The sequence below is a fragment of the Salmo trutta genome, chromosome 24 (genome assembly GCF_901001165.1).
Source record: "Salmo trutta chromosome 24, fSalTru1.1, whole genome shotgun sequence".
NCBI classification, from domain to species: Eukaryota; Metazoa; Chordata; class Actinopteri; order Salmoniformes; family Salmonidae; genus Salmo; species Salmo trutta.
In genome coordinates this window covers 30,673,426-30,693,784 of record NC_042980.1, presented here as the reverse complement: position 1 = coordinate 30,693,784, position 20,359 = coordinate 30,673,426, and the positions used below count along the sequence as shown (strand labels likewise).

General features: G+C 44.6%; 1 protein-coding gene across 1 annotated transcript; it reads right to left on the bottom strand.

Annotated features, from left to right (window-relative positions):
- Nucleotides 1-439: 439 nt before the first annotated feature.
- marco (macrophage receptor with collagenous structure) lies at nucleotides 440-19,988 on the bottom strand. Its single transcript, XM_029712505.1, is given in 14 exon segments — nucleotides 440-577; nucleotides 579-748; nucleotides 991-1,065; nucleotides 1,600-1,644; nucleotides 1,811-1,900; nucleotides 6,185-6,229; nucleotides 6,422-6,498; nucleotides 10,765-10,831; nucleotides 17,628-17,681; nucleotides 17,802-17,828; nucleotides 18,060-18,302; nucleotides 18,305-18,343; nucleotides 18,500-18,601; nucleotides 19,871-19,988. Coding segments are annotated over 14 exon segments (1,290 nt in total).
- Between the last annotated feature and the right edge of the window lie 371 nt (nucleotides 19,989-20,359).

The window sequence follows — 20,359 nt, the reverse complement described above, 5'->3', positions numbered from 1 at the left end:
TTCAAACAAGTTATCACTAGGCTCCTAGCTTGGGCAAGTTTGCACAGCTGATCAAGCATGGTAGTAGTCAGTGCATCATAGATACGACATAGAGTTAGAAACTAGTGATCGGCAGATGAGCAAAATCTAGATTTTTAGAGATGAGTTCCACGTCCTACAAGACAGATGGTTTGAAGGACGAGCGTCGCGTAGGAGTGACACCATCTGACGTGAGACAATGGGTAGGCCTAAGTTAGCTACACGTTAGGTAAATGCAAGTTTATATCAACAATGACTTATTAATGTTGTTTAAAAAAGATAAGATACAGTAGATGTAACAAGTCATAGTAACATAAATTACCATCTGTAACATGTTAATGTATGTGTGGACATACTTTAGTGTGTGTGTATATGTCTCTCTCTTGCTGTGCACCTCTCCTGCTCTGGATCCAGGACACATTCACACACACTGCACCCCAGCGTCCTCGTTGTGTTGACAGTTGCTGATGCCCATGCCGTTGTGAAGGCAATCAAACACACTGGCCTCTCTGCCTGTGCATCGCAGGTCATCCAACCAGATCCTACCGATTCCTAACCGGATGACAACCCAATCCAGAAGCCAAGTCCATGAGATTCAACAATATCTTGCAGATCACGGTCCCGTCCAGAGTGTCGAAGCCGTCGTCACACACCGTACCCCACTGCCCCGACCATATCACCTCCACTCTCCCACGAGTCCCCCCGCCAGCGATACGCACATTTGCTGTCACTGGAGAGAGAGACATTTTAAAATAACTTATGCATGCACATGATTAAACATGAATTGTACCGTATTCCAGACCCATAGACCAATGTATATTCACTTAAATATGCAGGTAAATGAATACATAACATATTTACATATACATTATGTCTTAGAGACGAGAGAGTCTATGTCAGATATTGTGGGTAACCTGGCATTAGTGTGAGGTGTAGTGCTGAGTGTGTCTGTGTGTGACTTCACACACTCACCTGGTCCAGCTGCTCTTTCACCCTTCTCTCCACGTGGACCTAGTGGTCCGGGACTTCCCGGCAACCCTGGAAATCCTAGGACATGAAAAAGTTGAAATTAAACGTACACACATTTGCTTTACTATCCTTGTGGCGACCAAACAATTGATTTCCAATCAAAATCTTATTTTCCCTAACCCCTAACTTCTAATCCTAACCCTTATTCTATCCCTAACCCTAATTGTAATCTTAAACCTAACCCCTAAACCTAAAATAGCATTTTTCCTTGTGGGGACTGGCACAATGTCCCTACTTGTCTAAATCTTCCTTGTTTTTCTATCCTTGTGAGGGCTCCTGAGTGGCACAGCGGTCTAAGGCACTGCATCTCAGTGCTAGAAGCATCACTACATACACCCTGGTTTGAATCCAGGCTGTATCACAACCGGCCGTGTTTGGGAGTCCCATAGGGCGGCGCACAATTGGCCCAGCGTCATCTGGGTTTGGCCGGTATAGGCCGTCATTGTAAATAAGAATTTGTTCTTAACTGACTTGCCTAGTTAAATAAAAAAATGAAAAATAATAATAATTCTGGTCCGCACAAGGATAGTAAAACCACACACACACACACACCAACAAGTCCTCTTGTTCCATTAACACCAGCAGGTCCTCTTGGTCCTATGGAGGAAGAACAATAACCATAGATTTATCCCCAAAATCATAAAGGACACTTCATATGATTAAAATAACACTTTACAGTAGGAGAATATATAAAATTGTAATCCTGTAATCAACAGTTTGAAGGACATGACGATGAGGGGCTCAGAGACAGGGTGAAATTCACCTTCAGGTCCTATGGGTCCAGGTAGTCCTGTTGGCCCTGTGTCACCCTTCCAATCAGGGGCCCCCTGTACTCCTTCACGCCCCTGGGCTCCTGACAGATTCACAGCACACTGTCACACTCACTCTACAATGTGGAGGCTATACAGTACAGCCCACTGTCACACTCACTCTACAGTGTGGAGGCTATACAGTACAGCCCACTGTCACACTCACTCTACAATGTGGAGGCTATACAGTACAGCCCACTGTCACTCACTCTACAGTGTGGAGGATATACAGTACAGCCCACTGTCACATTATGTCAAACCCTGTTCTACCCAGGAGCACGAGTACAGGACATAATAAGGCTGCTTCTGACTGTTCTACCACAGATGCCGGGAGCTGACACTGTCGTAGTCCATGTGGGGTCAAACGACATCAGGAGGGCTAGCTCAGAACATTTAAAAATGGATTTTAAAGAACTGATTTTAGCATTAAAAGACTCCAAAAACCAGCCAATAATTTCAGGTCCAATACCACCGTTGGGCCGCGGGTGTGAAAGATTCAGCAGACTGCTGGCATTACACATCTGGCTAAAAGACTGCTGTAGCTCTGCTGGAGTCACTTTTATTGATAACTTTGACACCTTCTGAAAGCAGAAGATACTCTACAGCAATGACGGAGTCCATCCAAATCATCTTGGCTCCTGGACTCTGTCCATTCATTTCAAGGCTGCTCTGAAACAATGCTCAGTTAATCCCTACCATTGTGACAATGCGTTGTCTTAATGCTGCATCAAATGTACATGATCTTAGGGGCATTGGCAAACACAATGCAAGTAATTTCATTTATGTACCCCTAATTGCACCAAATACATCTGTTTATTCTACAGCTATTGTAAGCAGTAATCATGAGCCTATAAACCAGAGTTACACTGTTAGCACTGAGGCGGTGTGCAATAGTAGGAAGACCACTTTATGCAGCTCACCCTGCACTATCAGCTACAATGTAAATAACATGAGTAAGTCTACCTCTGAAAAGCTTCCCAGTAAAGCATTAAAAACAATCAAGCAACCCAGAAAAGTGGTAAAAAAGCCCATATTAACACATGTAGCCTAAGAAACAAGGTCCATGAAGTCAATAACTTGCTTGTAACAGATGACATTCATATTCTGACCATCTCTGAAACTCACTTAGATAAAACCTTTGACGATACAGTGATAGCAATACATGGTTATAACATCTACCGAAAAGACAGAAACGCCAACGAAGGCGGTGTTGCGGTCTATACTCAGAACCACATTCTTGTAAAGCTTAGAGATGATCTAATGTTAAAAACTGTTGAAGTAATATGGCTACAGGTTCATCTGCCTCACCTAAAGCCCATTCTTGTGGGAAGCTGCTATAGACCACCAAGTGCTAACAGTCAGTATCTGGATAATATGTGTGAAATTCTTGATAATATATGTGATATCAACAGAGAAGTATATTTTCTGGGTGATTTAAATATGGACTGGGTATCATCAAGCTGCCCACTCAAGAAGAAACTTCAAACTGTAACCAGTGCCTGCAACCTGGATCAGGTTGTCAGTCAACCTACCAGGGTAGTTACAAACAGCACAGGAATTACATTTTTATTTTTACATTTTTTATTTCACCTTCATCGACATGTATTGATCACATCTTTACTAATGCTGCAGATATTTGCTTTAAAGCAGTATCCAAATCCATAGGATGTAGTGATCACAATATAATAGCCATCTCTAGGAAAACCGAAGTTCCAACAGCTGGGCCTAATACAGTGTATAAGAGGTCATAGAAGAAGTTTTGTAGTGATTCATATGTTGATGATGTAAAGAATATTTGCTGGTCTGTGGTGTGTAATGAGGAGCAACCAGACTCTGCACTTGATGCATTTATGAAAGTACTTATTCCAGTTACTAATAAGCACGCACCCATTAAGAAAATTACTAAAAACTGTTAAATCCCCGTGGATTGATGAGGAATTTAAAAATTGTATGGTTGAGAGGATGAGGCAAAAGGTATGGCAATTAAGTCTGGCAGCCCAACTGATTGGCAAACGTACTGCAAATTAAAAAATAGAGTGACTAAACTCAATAAAAAGAAACACTATGAAACAAAGATAATTATATAAAGAATGATAGTAAAAAGCTTTGGTGCACCTTAAATGACATTTTGGGAAAAAAGCCAACTCGGCTCCTTCATTCATTGAATCAGATGGCTCATTCATCATAAAGCCCACTGATATTGCAAACTACTTTAATGATTTTTTTCATTGGCAAGATAAGCAAACTTAGGGATGACATGCCAGCAACAAACGCTGACACTACACATCCAAGTATATCAGACTAAATTATGAAAGACAAGAATTGTACACTGTATTAGGCCCAGCTGTTGGAACTTCGGTTTTCCTAGATATGGCTATTATATTGTGGAAGAGGTGTGGAAGAGGTGAAAAAGGTATTGTTGTCTATCAACAATGACAAGCCACCGGGGTCTGACAATCTGGATGGAAAATTACTGAGGATAATAGCAGACAATATTGCCACTCCTATTTGCCATATCTTCAATTTAAGCCTGCTAGAGAGTGTGTGCTCTCAGGCCTGGAGGGGAGCTAAAGTCATTCCGCTACCCAAGAATAGAAAAGCCCCCTTTACTGGCTCAAATAGCTGACCAATCAGCCTGTTACCAACCCTTAGTAAACTTCTGTAAAAATGGTGTTTGACCAGATACAATGCTATTTCACAGTAAACAAATTGACAACAGAATTTCAGCATGCTTATAGGGAATGACACTCAAGCACAGCACTTACACAAATGACTGATGATTAGCTGAGAGAAATTGATGATAAAATGATTGTGGGGGCTGTCTTGTTAGACTTCAGTGCAGTTTGACATTATTGAGCATAGTCTGCTGCTGGAAAAATGTATGTGTTATGGCTTTACACCCACTGCTATAATGTGGATAAAGAGTAACTTGTCTAACAGAACACAGAGGGTGTTCTTTAATGGAAGCCTCTCAAATATTATCCAGTTAGAATCAGGAATTCCCCAGGGTAGCTGTTTAGGCCCCTTGCTTTTTCCAATTTTTACTAACAACATGCCACTGACTTTGAGTAAAGCCAGTGTGTCTATGTATGCGGATGACTCAACACTATACACATCAGCTGCTACAGCGACTGAAATGACTGCAACACTCAACAAAGAGCTGCAGTTAGTTTCAGAGTGGGTGGCGAGGAATAAGTTAGCCCTAAATATTTCTACAACTAAAAGCATTGTATTTGGAACAAAACACTCACTAAACCCTAAACCTCAACTAAATCATGTAATAAATGTGGAAATTGAGCAAGTTGAGATGACTAAATTGCTTGGAGTAACCCTAGATTGTAAACTGTCATGGTCAAAACATATTGATGCAGTAGTAGCTAAGATGGGGAGAAGTCTGTCTATAATAAAGCGATGCTCTGTCTTCTTAACAACACTATCAACAAGGCAGGTCCTACAGGTCCTAGTTTTGTCACACATTGACTACTGTTCAGTCGTTTTAAACTACTGGCACACAGCTCGGACACCCATGCATACCCCACAAGACATGCCACAAGAGGTCTCGTCACAGTCCCCAAGCCCAGAACAGACTATGGGAGGCACACAGTACTACATAGAGCCATGACTACATGGAACTCTATTCCACATCAATTAACTGACGCAAGCAGTAAAATTAGATTTAAAAAACAGATTAAAAAAAACACCTTATGGAACAGCGGGGACTGTGAATCAACACAAACATTGGCACAGACACATGTATATACACACACACACACACACACACACACACACGATAACATACTCACTATCCTAACACATGGATTTAGTACTGTAGATATGTGGTAGTGGTGGAGTAGGGGCCTGAGGGCACACAGTGTGTTGTGAAATCTGTGAATGTATTGTAATGATTTAAAATGGTATAACCTGCCTTAATTTTGCTGGACCCCAGGAAGAGTAGCTGCTGCTTTGGCAGCAGCTAACGGGGATCCATAATAAATACAAATACACTCACTCTACAATGTGGAGGCTACAGTGTACAGTACAGATGCAAATGCAAAACTCTGCACAAAGTTCCACTCAGTCACACAATTAACACAGGGCTCTCCAACCCTGTTCCTGGAGAGCTACCCTCCTGTAGGTTTGCACTCTAACCCATGTTGTAACTAACCTGATTAATCTTATAAACCAGCTAATTATTAGAATCAGGTACGCTAGATTAGGGTTTGAATGAAAACCTTCAGAATGGTAACTCTCCAGGAACAGGGTTCACTAACATGTACAGACACAATCATGCTTGGCCGCATGAAACAGTCAAACACCAAGTTATTTACCAGTATGCCCTTTGATCCCGTTCTGGCCTGGTATCCCTGGTAAACCTGTGAAGAGGTTGAGAGGTAAATGTTAGAGGTAGTAGCAAGAGAAAAGAAAAGAGGCCAGGTTCAGTTAATTGTTGAGTACAAAAAAATAAGTAGTTTGCAGGTGTGCCCTTCAGATACGCAGGTGAAGTATGGAGCATTAAAAGTAAACAGTCTATAGGTGAATGTAGTGTTCAGCCCATACAGACTCACCAATGTGTCCCATATCCCCCTTTGGTCCCTGTGGTCCTGGCAGCCCAGGGGCTCCTGAACAATTAGTAGCTGCACCGCTTGTACGTATGACACACAATCAGAGACACTGTATACACATGCACACAATATCCACTGAAGAGATACAGTTGAAGTCGGAAGTTAACATACACCTTAGCCAAATACATTTAAACTCCTTTTTCACAATTCCTGACATTTAATCCTAGTAAGAATTCCCTGTCTTAGGTCAGTTAGGATCACCACTTTATTTTAAGAATGTGAAATGTCAGAATAATAGTAGAGAGAATGATTTCTTTCATATTTTATTTCTTTCATCACATTCCCAGTGGGTCAGAAGTTTACATACACTCAATTAGTATTTGGTAGCATTGCCTTTAAATTGGTTCACTTGGGTCTGTCACAGCTGTCTTCAGGAAAGGACCAAAATGCAGCAGAGTTAGTGTTCGTCATCTTGAATTGAATAGAAAGAACACTATAACAAAAACAAACTGAGAAAACTGACAGCCAACAGTCCTGTCAGGTGCAACCACACTAAACAAGAAACAATTACCCACAACCCCAAAGAAAAACACACACTCCTATATAGGACTACCAATCAAAGGCAACTCAACACACCTGCCTTCAATTGGGAGTCCTAATCACCAACAACCATTCACACACAGACAAAAACCCTGCCACATCCTGACCAAAACTAATCCAATTGCTCCCTCTGCTGGTCAGGATGTGACAGGGTCCAACGTTTCAGGTAGCCTTCCACAAGCTTCCCACAATAAGTTGGGTGAACATTGGCCCATTCCTCCTGACAGAGCTGGTGTAACTGAGTCAGGCTTGCAGGCCTCCTTGCTCGCACACGCTTTTTCAGTTCTGCCCACAAATGTTCTATGGGATTGAGGTCAGGGCTTAGTGATGGCTTTCTTTTTTTACCCTGACTTTGTTGTCCATAAGCCATTTTGCCACATCTTCAGAGGTATGCTTGGGGTCATTGTCTATTTGGAAGACCCATTTGCAACCAAGCTTTAACTTCCTGACTGATGTCTTGAGATGTTGCTTCAATACATCCACATTATTTTCCTTGCTCATGATGCCATCTATTTTGTGAAGTGCACCAGTCCCTCCTGCAGCAAAGCACCTCCACAACATGATGCTGCCACCCAAGTGCTTCACGGTTGGGATGGTGTTCTTGGCTTGCAAGCCTCCCCCTTTTCCTCCAAACATAATGATGGTCAATATAGCCAAACAGTTCTATTTTTGTTTCATCAGATCAGAGGACATTTCTCCAAAAAGTACAATCTTTGTCCCCATGTGCAGTTGCAAACCATAGTCTGGCTTTTTCATGGTGGTTTTGGAGCAGTGGCTTCTTCCTTGCTGAGCGGCCTTTCAGGTTATGTCGATATAGGACTCATTTTACTGTGTATATAAATACTTTTGTACCCGTTTCCTCCAGCATCTTCACAAGGTCCTTTGCTGTTGTTCTGGGATTGACTTGCACTTTTTGCACCAAAGTACGTTCATCTCTAGGAGACAGAACGCGTCTCCTTCCTGAGAGGTATGACGGCTGCGTGGTCCCATGGTGTTTATACTTGGTACTATTGTTTGTACCGATGAACGTGGTACCTTCAGACGTTTGGAAATTGCTCCCAAGGATGAACAAAACTTGCAGAGGTCTACAATTTTTTTCTGAGGTCTTGGCTGATTTCTTTTGATTTTCCCATGATGTCAAGCAAAGAGGCACTGAGTTTGAAGATAGGCCTTGAAATACATCCACAAGTACACCTCCAATTGACTCAAATTATGTCAATTAGCCTATCAGAAGCTTCCAAAGCCATGACATAATTTTCTGGAATTTTCCAAGCTATTTAAAGGCACAGTCAACTTATTGTATGTAAACTTCTGACCCACTGAAATTGTGATACAGGGAATTATAAGTGAAATAATCTGTCTGTAAACAATTGTTGGAAAAATTAATGGTGTCATGCACAAAGTAGATGTCCTAACCGACTTACCAAAACTATAGTTTATTAACAAGAAATTTGTGGAGTGGTTGAAAAACGAGTTTTAATGACTCCAACCTAAGGGTATGTAAACTTCTGACTTCAACTGTACATACATACGCATTACACACCTAAGATTTAACATAACTACAGTATTACAGATGTAGGATCTTAATTAGAATTGTCCGGCACCGCAGGAAATGCAAACTTGTAGTGTATTTGAGTTTTACAAAAGGCTTCTACATTTAGAAATTTCCACCTTGAAGTTTCAGACTTGATTTGTCGTAACAAATTACAAATAACCCCTACAAAAATGTCCATTAAATAAAATTCACATAATAATTCACATTTCCTGTTTCTGCAGGATCATTTTCCTGCTGTAGACAACTGGCTCAAATTAAGATCCGACAGCTGTACTGTGTGTGTGACAAGAAAAAAATAAACTATATATGGGTGAAGCAAGTAAACTAAACTAGCTGTATTTCCAGTTGTGAATGCATTTACTCAGCACTTTTAACTGAAATTGACAAATTTCACAATGATGATCTGGTGATATACAGATGTAGAATCTTAATTTGATCACTCTTTTGTTGCTGAGAATTTTCCTGCATAGCACAAAATGCGAACTTGTAGTGTATTCAAGGTTTAAAAAGGCTTCTAAAGTTTGTAATTTACACTTTAAATTGTGAGACTTGTTTTTCCCCTCAAGAAAAATGTATCAACCCCTACAAATAATGTCCATTAATTATAATCCACATAATAATTCACATTTCCTGTTTCTGCAGGATTATTTTCCTGCTGTTGTAAACTGGCTCAAATTAAGATCGTACATATGTCGTTTCTGTATATTACTGTGACAACCGGAACAGAAACTGAGAAGGCTGAAATTGTCACGTCCTGACCAGCAGTATAGAGGATATTTTGTTATTGTAGTTTGGTCAGGACGTGGCAGAGGGTAGTTTATTTATGTATTACGGGGTTTTTGGTCACTGGTCTATGTTTGTATTTCTATGTGCATATTCTAGGTTAGTTTTTCTATGTGTAGGTTGGGTGCTGGACTCTCAATTGGAGGCAGGTGTTTCTAGTTGCCTCTGATTGGGAGTCCTATAAATAGGTGTGTGTTTTTGTTTGTCACTTGTGGGTAGTTGTTTGAGAGCACTGCTTTTGTTGAGCCTGCTGCTCTGTTCATGTCGTTAGTTTGTTTATTGTTTTTCCGTGGTGTTCTCATTTTATTTAACAAATATGTTGAGCACGCAACCCGCTGCGCCTTGGTCCCATTCTCTCTTCCACGACAGCTGTGACAGAAATGTGGAACTATGCCTGGAAATGTTACAACACTTGAGCCAGTCATGAGGGAAAAATTTTTTTTATTTTAATGCATTTTTTAAAAATTTAATCTTTATTTAACTAGGCAAGTCAGTTAAGAATACATTCTTATTTACAATGATGGCCTACCAAAAAGGCAAAAGGCCTCCTGCGGGGACGGGGGCTGGGATTAAAAATAAATACAAATAATGGACAAAACACACATCACGACAAGAGAAATAACACGACACTACATAAAGAGAGACCTAAGACATTAACATAGCATGGCAGCAACACATGACAACACAGCATGGTAGCAACACAACATGGCAGCAGCACGACATGGTAGAAACACAACATGACAACAACATGGTAGCAACACAACATGGCAGCAGCACGACATGGTAGCAACACAAAACAGGGAACAAACATTATTGGGCATTATTTATGACTCTGTTAACCAAAAAGGGGAGTTTGAGTCCATCTTCTACCTATTCCAGGGCGTAAGAGAATAGGGCCTTGTGATCATCAGCCTACTGAGAGAAAAAGAAGAGTCTCTGCCTGGGCAGCAGCAGCAGCAGTTTTAACCATTCATCCTACACTATTTTTAAATTCATTAACACCTCCCCCCTCCCTAAAACTTTTCAAGAGTCAGGGCTAGTTTTTTAAGCAATTAAAAAAATGCAAAGTCCCGGAGCAAGTTCAGCTAATCAAATATGTATCAAAGCATACTTTATTTGGACTGGCTTTGGGACATCAAGTACACGACGCACGTTTCCTCTGTGATGGATGGGGTGAGAGAGGGGGTAATATTCAATGTCCCTAACACTAAATCACCCAGCTCCACCTGTAGAACTGGCCCATGTGACACTGTCAATAATTAATCTAGCCTCTGTCTCTCAGACTAAAAGAACACACTAATATCACGGTCCTACCTGTCCACCAAGGAGCTGATTAAAGTTAGTGTTGATGCATGGGTAACTGCCATGGTAAACAGTCAACTTATCCACCATTTTCTCATAACGCCACATGTTAGTACTACTGGGTCTACCTGGTGTTCCAGCTGGTCCTTGTTGCCCAGTGGTACCATCTTCACCTCAAACAGTGACTTATTATTGAGTTGATGTACTGTATGGAGATCATTAGTGGTAGAACTACAAGAGAACTCTGTTTGCCAGTGGATATGAGCATTAATAAGAACCACAGACTACTAAATGCATTGTTATGACATGAAAGATCAGTAATTATGTCACATTTCCTATTGGGGTTAAGATTGATCTAAAGGTTTGGGGTCAGTAGGAGTAAGGTGAATCCCCTTCGGGTCCTGGTTCCCCTGCTTCTCCCTTGGCTCCAGTCTGGCCATCAACTCCAGGGTCTCCTTTTTGTCCTGTCTGACCTGGAACACAGTAACCCTCTCACTATCACTATCTACTGTCTAACCTGGAACACAGTAACCCTCTCACTATCACTATCTACTGTCTCACCTGGAACACAGTAACCCTCTCACTATCTACTGTCTCACCTGGAACACACTAACCCTCTCACTATCACCTTCTACTGTCTCACCTGGAAGACAGTAACTCTCTCACTATCACTATCTACTGTCTCACCTGGAAGACAGTAACCCTCTCACTATCACTATCTACTGTCTCACCTGGAAGACAGTTACCCTCTCACTATCACTATCTACTGTCTCACCTGGAACACAGTAACCCTTTCGCTAAATACTTATATACAAAAACAAACATTAAATGTTACTGCATGAATCACATTAACTTAACATAGAATGTTCACAGATCACTTAATGTATAATGTATGAAACATTATTTAGTCTGATGGATTTGGAATTTCTCTTTGATGGTTTATGTTATTATGAAAAAGACAATCATTGCCTCAAAAAAAGGCACTTATCCATCCATGTTAGCTGACTGAAAGTGGCAGCCTGATTACCAAACCGGGTACTTAGCATCACAGGAGGCTACTGAGGGGATTATGGCTCATTATAATGTCTGGAATGGAGGAAATGGAATGGCATCAAACACATGGAAACCATTGTTTGATGTATTTTATACCATTCCACTAATTCCACTCCAGCCATTACCATGAGCCTGTCCTCCCTAATTAAGGTGCCACCAACCTCCTGTGGTTAGCATCCGTTGTACACTAAGTGTACAAAACATTAGGAACACTGGCTCTTTCCATGACATACACATGATGTCACTTGTTAAATCCACTTCAATCAGTGTAGATGAAGGGGAGGAGACAGGTTAAAGAAGGATTTTCAAGCCTTGAGACAATTGAGACATGGATTGTGTATGTGTGCCATTCAGAGGTTGAAAGATCAAGACAAAATATTGAAGTGCCTTTGAAGAGGGTATGGTAGTAGGTGCCAGGTGCACTGGTTTGAGTGTGCCAAGAACTGCAACGCTGCTGGGTTTTTGACTCTCAACAGTTTCCTGTGTGTATCAAGAATGGTTCACCACCCAAAGGACATCCAGCCAACTTGACACAACTGTGGGAAACATTGGAGTCAACACCTGCCACCATCCCTGTGGAATGCTTTTGACACCTTGTAGAGTCCATGGCCCGAAAAAATGAGGCTGTTAATGAGGGCAAAAGGGGGTGAAACTCAATATTAAGAATGTCTTCCTAATGTTTTGTACACTCAATGTATAGTGTGAGGAAGGACGGCATTTTGGTAGGATGACCTATTGAAAAACGCCTGACTCAAACTCGCAGGGTAATCTGTTAGCTTGTGTGAAAGTCCATCCCTGATTGAGACTTCATACAGAGGTAAATGTCAATTCATTGACTAAACAGTGAGTTATTATGAAACAGAGAGGCAGGCCTCCACTTCCTCTGCCCCTGACTGAAGATGACAGGCCATCAGTGCACAGATCATTACTGGACAGATGAGCAGCTGAATGCTAATGCTACAGAGCTACACTGAACAAAAATATAAACTCAACATGCAACAATTTCTAATATTTACAGTTCATTTAAGGAAATCAGTCAATTGAAATAAATAAATTAGGCCTGAATCTATGGATATCACATGACTGGGAATACAGGTATGCATCTGTTGGTCACAGATACCTTTTAAAAAAAAGGTAGGGGCGTGGATCAGGAAAAACAGTCAGTATCTGGTGTGACTACCATTTGCCTCATGCAGCACGACACATCTCCTTCGCATAGAGTTGATCGGGCTGTTCATCGTGGACTGTGAAATGTTGTACCACTCCTCTTCAATGACTGTGCGAAGTTGCTGGATATTGGAACACGCTGTCATACACGTTGATACCGAGCATCCCAAAAATGCTCAATGGATGACATGTTGGTGAGTATGCAGGCCATGGAAGAACTGGGACATTTTCAGCTTCCAAGAATTGTGTTCAGATCCTTGCGACATGGGGCCGTGTATTATCATGCTGAAACATGAGATGATGATGGCGGCGGATGAATGGCACAACAATGGGCCTCAGGATCTCGTCACGGTATCTACTGTAAGTGCATTCAATTTGCCATCAAGAAAATGCAATTGTGTTCATTGTCCTTAGCTTATGCCTGCCCATAACATAACCCTACTGCCCCCATGGGGCACTCTGTTCACAACGTAGACATCAGCAAACCATTCGCCAACATGACGCTATCTGCCCGGTACAGCTGAAACCGGGATTCATCCGTGAAGAGCACACTTCTCCAGTGTGCCAGTGGCCATCGAAGGTGAGCATTTGCCCACTGAAGTCGGTTACGACGCCGAACTGCAGTCAGGTCAAGACCCTGGTGAGGATGACGAGCATGTAGATGAGCTTCCCTGAGACGGTTTCTGACACTTTGTGCAGAAATGATTTTGTTGCGCAAACCCACAGTTTCATCAGCTGTCCGAGTTGCTGGTCTCAGATGATCCTGCAGGTGAAGAAGCCAGATGTGGAGGTCCTGGGCTGGCGTGGTTACACCTAGTCTCCGGTTGTGAGGCTGGTTGAACGTACTGCCAAATTCTCTAAAACGATGTTGTAGGCGGCTTACGGTAGATAAATCAAAATGAAATTATCTGACAACAGCTCTGACATTCCTGCAGTCAGCATGCCAATTGCACACTCCCTCAAAACTTGAGACATCTGTGGCATTGTGTTGTGTGACAAAACTGCACTTTTTAGAATGGCCTTTTATTGTCCACAGCAGAAGGTGCACCTATGTAATTATCATCCTGTTAAATCAGCTTCTTGATATGCCACACCATTTCTTGGGTGGAGAGGAGAAATGCTCACTTACAGGAATGCAAACACATTTTTGCACAGAATTTCAGAGAAATACGTTTTTTGTGCATATAGACATTTTCAGTGATCTTTTATTTCAGATTATGATACCAACACTTCACATGTTGCGTTTATATTTTTGTTCAGTATAGTTTGGTGCTGATCTAACATTGGCTGTTGCAGTGACTCAGTGATGCTACAACAATGGAGCAATGCTGTCACGGTTGTCGTCGGGGAATGAGGACCAAAATGCAGCAGGTACGTGTATGCTCATATTTAGATTTATTAACTTACAAAAAACAACTGAATACAAAATAACAAAGCTACTAGAACTAACCAACGAACAACAAAACAGTCTGGCAAAGCCTAGGGCTGAACACAGAACAATCACCCACAAAACACAAACACAAACACACCCTCATTTATGAGACTCTCAATCAAAGGCAGATAGAAAACACCTGCCTTCAACTGAGAGTCCCAACACCAATTCACCAGACATAGAAACAGACATACTAGACTCCACATAGAAATACCTAAACAAACCAACACCCGGAATTACTAAAACAAACACCCTTAAACCAAACACACCACCCTGAACCACATAAAACAAATACCCTCTGTCACGCCCTGACCAAACTACAAACAATTAACCTTATATACTGGCCAGGACGTGACAGTACCCCCCCCTTAAAGGTGCTACCCCAGAAGCACCTTAAAAACAAAAAAAAAAATACCCCCAAACAATACCTAAAAGAAAAATTCCCCCTTACTAAAGGGAGGGAAGGGAGGGTGGCTGCCGTCAACGACGGCACTGTGCTACACCCCCCCCTCCCCAACCCACCTATCTTGGAGGCGGCTCAGGTTCTGGCCGTTCCAGGCAGTCTGGGCAGTCTGTCGGTTCGGGGCGGTCTGGGCAGTCTGTCAGCTCGGGGCGGTCTGGGCAGTCTGTCAGCTCGGGGCGGTCTGGGCAGTCTGTCAGCTCGGGGCGGTCTGGGCAGTCTGTCAGCTCTGGGCAGTCTGGGCAGTCTGGGCAGTCTGGGCAGTCTGGGCAGTCTGGGCAGTCTGGGCAGTCTGGGCAGTCTGGGCAGTCTGGGCAGTCTGGGCAGTCTGGGCAGTCTGGGCAGTCTGTCAGCTCCGGCAGGTCAGGGCAGTCTGTCAGCTCCGGCAGGTCAGGGCAGTCTGTCAGCTCCGGCAGGTCAGGGCAGTCTGTCAGCTCCGGCAGGTCAGGGCAGACTGGCCACTCCGGCAGGTCAGGGCAGACTGGCCACTCCGGCAGGTCAGGGCAGACTGGCCACTCCGGCAGTTCAGGGCAGACTGGCCACTCCGGCAGTTCAGGGCAGTCTGGCCACTCCGGCAGTTCAGGGCAGTCTGGCCACTCCGGCAGTTCAGGGCAGTCTGGCCACTCCGGCAGTTCAGGGCAGTCTGGCCACTCCGGCAGTTCAGGGCAGTCTGGCCACTCCGGCAGTTCAGGGCAGTCTGGCCACTCCGGCAGTTCAGGGCAGTCTGGCCACTCCGGCAGTTCAGGGCAGTCTGGCCACTCCGGCAGTTCAGGGCAGTCTGGCCACTCCGGCAGTTCAGGGCAGTCTGGCCACTCCGGCAGTTCAGGGCAGTCTGGCCACTCCGGCAGTTCAGGGCAGTCTGGCCACTCCGGCAGTTCAGGGCAGTCTGGCCACTCCGGCAGTTCAGGGCAGTCTGGCCACTCCGGCAGTTCAGGGCAGTCTGGCCACTCCGGCAGTTCAGGGCAGTCTGGCCACTCCGGCAGTTCAGGGCAGTCTGGCCACTCCGGCAGTTCAGGGCAGTCTGGCCACTCCGGCAGTTCAGGGCAGTCTGGCCACTCCGGCAGTTCAGGGCAGTCTGGCCACTCCGGCAGTTCAGGGCAGTCTGGCCACTCCGGCAGTTCAGGGCAGTCTGGCCACTCCGGCAGTTCAGCGCAGTCTGGCCACTCCGGCAGTTCAGCGCAGTCTGGCCACTCCGGCAGTTCAGCGCAGTCTGGCCACTCCGGCAGTTCAGCGCAGTCTGGCCACTCCGGCAGTTCAGCGCAGTCTGGCCACTCCGGCAGTTCAGCGCAGTCTGGCCACTCCGGCAGTTCAGCGCAGTCTGGCCACTCCGGCGACTGTTGACTGACGGGCAGCTCCGACGACTGTTGACTGACGGGCAGCTCCGACGACTGTTGACTGGCGGGCAGCTCCGACGACTGTTGACTGGCGGGCAGCTCCGACGACTGTTGACTGGCGGGCAGCTCCGACGACTGTTGACTGGCGGGCAGCTCCGACGACTGTTGACTGGCGGGCAGCTCCGACGACTGTTGACTGGCGGGCAGCTCCGACGACTGTTGACTGGCGGGCAGCTCCGACGACTGTTGACTGGCGGGCAGCTCCGACGACTGTTGACTGGCGAGGCTGGGTTTACGCACTTGCCGTTTAGTGCGGGGAGCGGGAACAGGACGAGTCGGACTGGGTGGACGCACTTCCGGGTCCGCACGAGAGACAGGAGCTGGAAACCCAGGGCTATGGAGGCGCACAGCCGGTCTAGATCTTACCTCCTGCACAACCCGCCTTGGCTCGATGGAACTAGTAGCCCTGCACGAGCGGAGTGCTCGTACAGGGCAGACTGGGCTGTGCAGGGGCTTGATGGTAGCCGTGCGTAGAGCGGGAGTTGGGTAGCCTGGTCCTCGGAGGCGTACCGGCGACCAGATGCGCTGCGCAGGCATCCTCCTACCAGGCTGGATGCCCGCTCTAGCACGGCACCTGCGAGGGGCTGGAATAACTCGCACCGGACTGTGCGTGCGTATGGGTGAGATATTGCACTTCTCAGCGAAACATGGCGCTCCCCACCTCATACGCTCCTCCATATAACCACGGGTAGCTGGCTTCCGGCTCTTCCTTCGCCTAGCCAAACTACCCGTGTGCCCCCCCCCAAAATTTTCTTGGGGGTGCCTCTCGTGCATCTCCTTCAGCGCGTCCACTCTGGCCTCGTACCAACGCCTCTCTGCCTTGGCTGCTTCTATTTCCCACTGCGGGCGGCGATACTCCCCAGCCTGATGCCAAGGTCCGGCCCCGTTCAGAACTTCTTCCCAAGTCCACTTCTCCCGCCAGTCCAACTCGAACGCCTTCTGCTCCTTCCTCTGCTGCTTGGTCCTTTGGTGGTGGGTGATTCTGTCACGGTTGTCGTTGGTGAATGAGGACCAAAATGCAGCAGGTACGTGTATGCTCATATTTAGATTTATTCACTTACAAAAACAACTGAATACAAAATAACAAAACCACTAGAACAAACGAACAACAAAACAGTCTGGCAAAGCATAGTGCTTTACACAGAACAATCACCCACAAAACACAAACACAAACACACCCTCATTTATGAGACTCTCAATCAAAGGCAGATAGAAAACACCTGCCTTCAACTGAGAGTCCCAACACCAATTCACCAGACATAGAAACAGACATACTAGACTCCACATAGAAATACCTAAACAAACCAACACCCGGAATTACTAAAACAAACACCCTTAAACCAAACACACCACCCTGAACCACATAAAACAAATACCCTCTGTCACGCCCTGACCAAACTACAAACAATTAACCTTATATACTGGCCAGGACGTGACAAATGCAGTGCTTTTGGTTGACTCACCCCTGTCTCCCTTGTCCACCCTCACACCAGGTAACCCCCTCGCACCAGGTGGACCTAGGGAAACCACAAGGTCAAATAACATGTGAATTACAAGCTTGTGGTATAAGGGGCATTTATACCTCTCTTCCTCTCTTCTGTGGTTGTTGATTTGGCACTAAGGAGCAGGGAACTTACCAGTAGGTCCCTGTGGGCCTGGTGAAGCTGCAATACAACAAAACCTTATTATTACCACCAATACACTCTTGTGTTGTAATTTATACTTTGCAAAGCATGATGACAAAAACATAATATGCAAATCTCACACAACACAAGGGTTGATTGCTCTGCATCCCAAGATATGTGTATATCTACGTTGATGTGTGTACTCATATTTTATATCAAATGTAAGATATATTAACCTGGTAGGTCCTGCCCATGTCTTACAGTAGCTACCTTTGAGTAATCTGAATGCTTTCACTGAGTCCTGAAGGAGAGTGGTGCTGGCGTTGACCGCACCCAGGTTCGTTCTCAGTTGGCCCAGCTGGCCATCCTCCCCACAGAGGCTGGAGACCTGGGTCTGTTACTTCCCCAGGTATCCTCTGAGAGAGATGGTCTCCAAGCTGGTGTTTCTGGCAAGGGTACGGAGGTCCTCCTCCTGGTCCGTCCCCAGGGGGATGTGATTGTCGGTCAGCTTCTGGAGCCAGAGGAGGAGAGACTACTAGACTCCGTCGAAAACACTGGGACAGAGGTGCACATAGAGAGACACAGAGCGTTACTAATACAGGAAGTCATGTGTTACTGCAGTTCAGGATATCATGGAAAATCCTTTTACAACATTAGATAAACGTGTTTGAACCATTTTGGACATGAAACCAACCAATGGTTTGTTGTGCCTTTGTAAAGGAGGAAGGCATTCAGTGTAGTCAGAAGGATGAGGTAAACGACAATAACATTTAGACATCGCTGTACTCCTCTGGCCTTGGCTGGTTTTAGATCTGAAACATGTTGACATAAACACAAACAGGATTTATGCTACATTCCAAATGGACCTCTACCATCTACCCCCCCCAGGCACTCCTGTAGATCTAAAATGATCAGAAGGGTGGAAGCAATAATGCAAACCCCCCAGCCTATCAGATGGCAAGCTGAAGCAATTATCATGTTGCTTAAACCTATCCAATCCATGAAGTGTCAAGGGGTAGGGATTAAAATTCAGAAAACAGTATCCCTTGGAATATGGAGAAATGATCTCAACAAACCCACAGACATGGCTGCCCTCTTCTGGCCATTTCTCTATTTCTGCCTAAATGTAGAAAGTCAGGCTGTTGAGCTCAGTAAATTGCACTCATTTACTGTAGGTTGCCACAGCAGGTGCTTGTGGCCAGCGAATATAAAGTTAGAATTCAGTGCTGTCTGTAGTCTTCGCACACTGCAATAGCTCTTTGGCTAGACTGGTTCTTTTTTGCAATGCACAGACAGTTCTTCTACTTCTCTGTTTCAGTCTCCACCACCACTTTCAGATTGTGTGTACCATAACAATCTTATCCCTCACAGTTGTCTATGATAACTTAAAGGTTGACTCAGCTAAATCTTGTTCTCACGAGCAGCACCGCAGATTTTGAGATGAGTGAGATGCAAGACTTCGCTCTCAATCAGTCACACACAGTATCTGCACATGTGCACTGGTTCGCTGTTACAGTGTGGTAGCCACGGGACCGAAACAGCAGAAAAGTTGATCCTCACGCTTCCATTGTGGAAATTGACCCACTATGCTGTTTACTTTATGCGTCTATGTCACATCGCTGAGTCTACCTTTAATGGTTCTCACAAGGCTTGTCTCCCTGAATGTTTTGAATGTAGTTACAATAAATGAATAATTTACTGTATTGAAGTCCGTCCAAGCCACATTATAATATAATATATGCCATTTAGCAGATGTGTTTATCCAAGCAACTTACAGTCATGCGTGCATACATTTTTATGCATGGGTGATCCCAGGAATCAAATTCACTAACCTGGCGTTGCAAGCACCATGCTCTCCCAACTGAGCTACAGCAGACCACACTTTGTACCAATTTATAGTGAATTGTATAAAGAACATACTTTGAAATAAGAAAGGCCCCATAGGCCCCTAGCACCAGGGGTGGAATATAAGAAAAATCACACAAATAGCGCACTACTGTTGGATCACCAGGCCTTCAGTGCAAGAAGAACCTATAAGTCAAAATATTGCCCCTGTGACCTCCAGTTCCTCCCCTGCTTACCACTGCTCTGGAAGGTGTACAGGTCACTCCTGCTCAGTTTCATGTCCATGTCATAAAGTGGGTTACTTTGGCAGAACGAGCTGACGTGGCCCTCTCATCTGTCTACTGATGTCTCCATGTTACTCCAAAGTGACAGACAACAGCCCAGAATTCCTCCTCAAGGCCTTCTTATAACAACTCATCATTATGTAAAAAACATGGAATCCTCACTTTCTTATAGAACCCCTCCACCACCCGTTTGACACATAGCGGAAGTCATCTGATTTGGGGCTGAGGTAGCAAAATAATTACAAGACATGACTCAGTGGTTACAGCAATCTATCTATATCAGTAGATACAGCTTAGATAAGTGGGGTTCTGAGAACGTTTTTAATCTGGTTCCTTGCAAGTTTTCCTGCAAGGTTTTATAAACGCTCTGAGAATGGAAATTATAAGTTACATGAATGTTTCTTCTACATTTTAATGTGGATGCTACTGTGACGCACACAA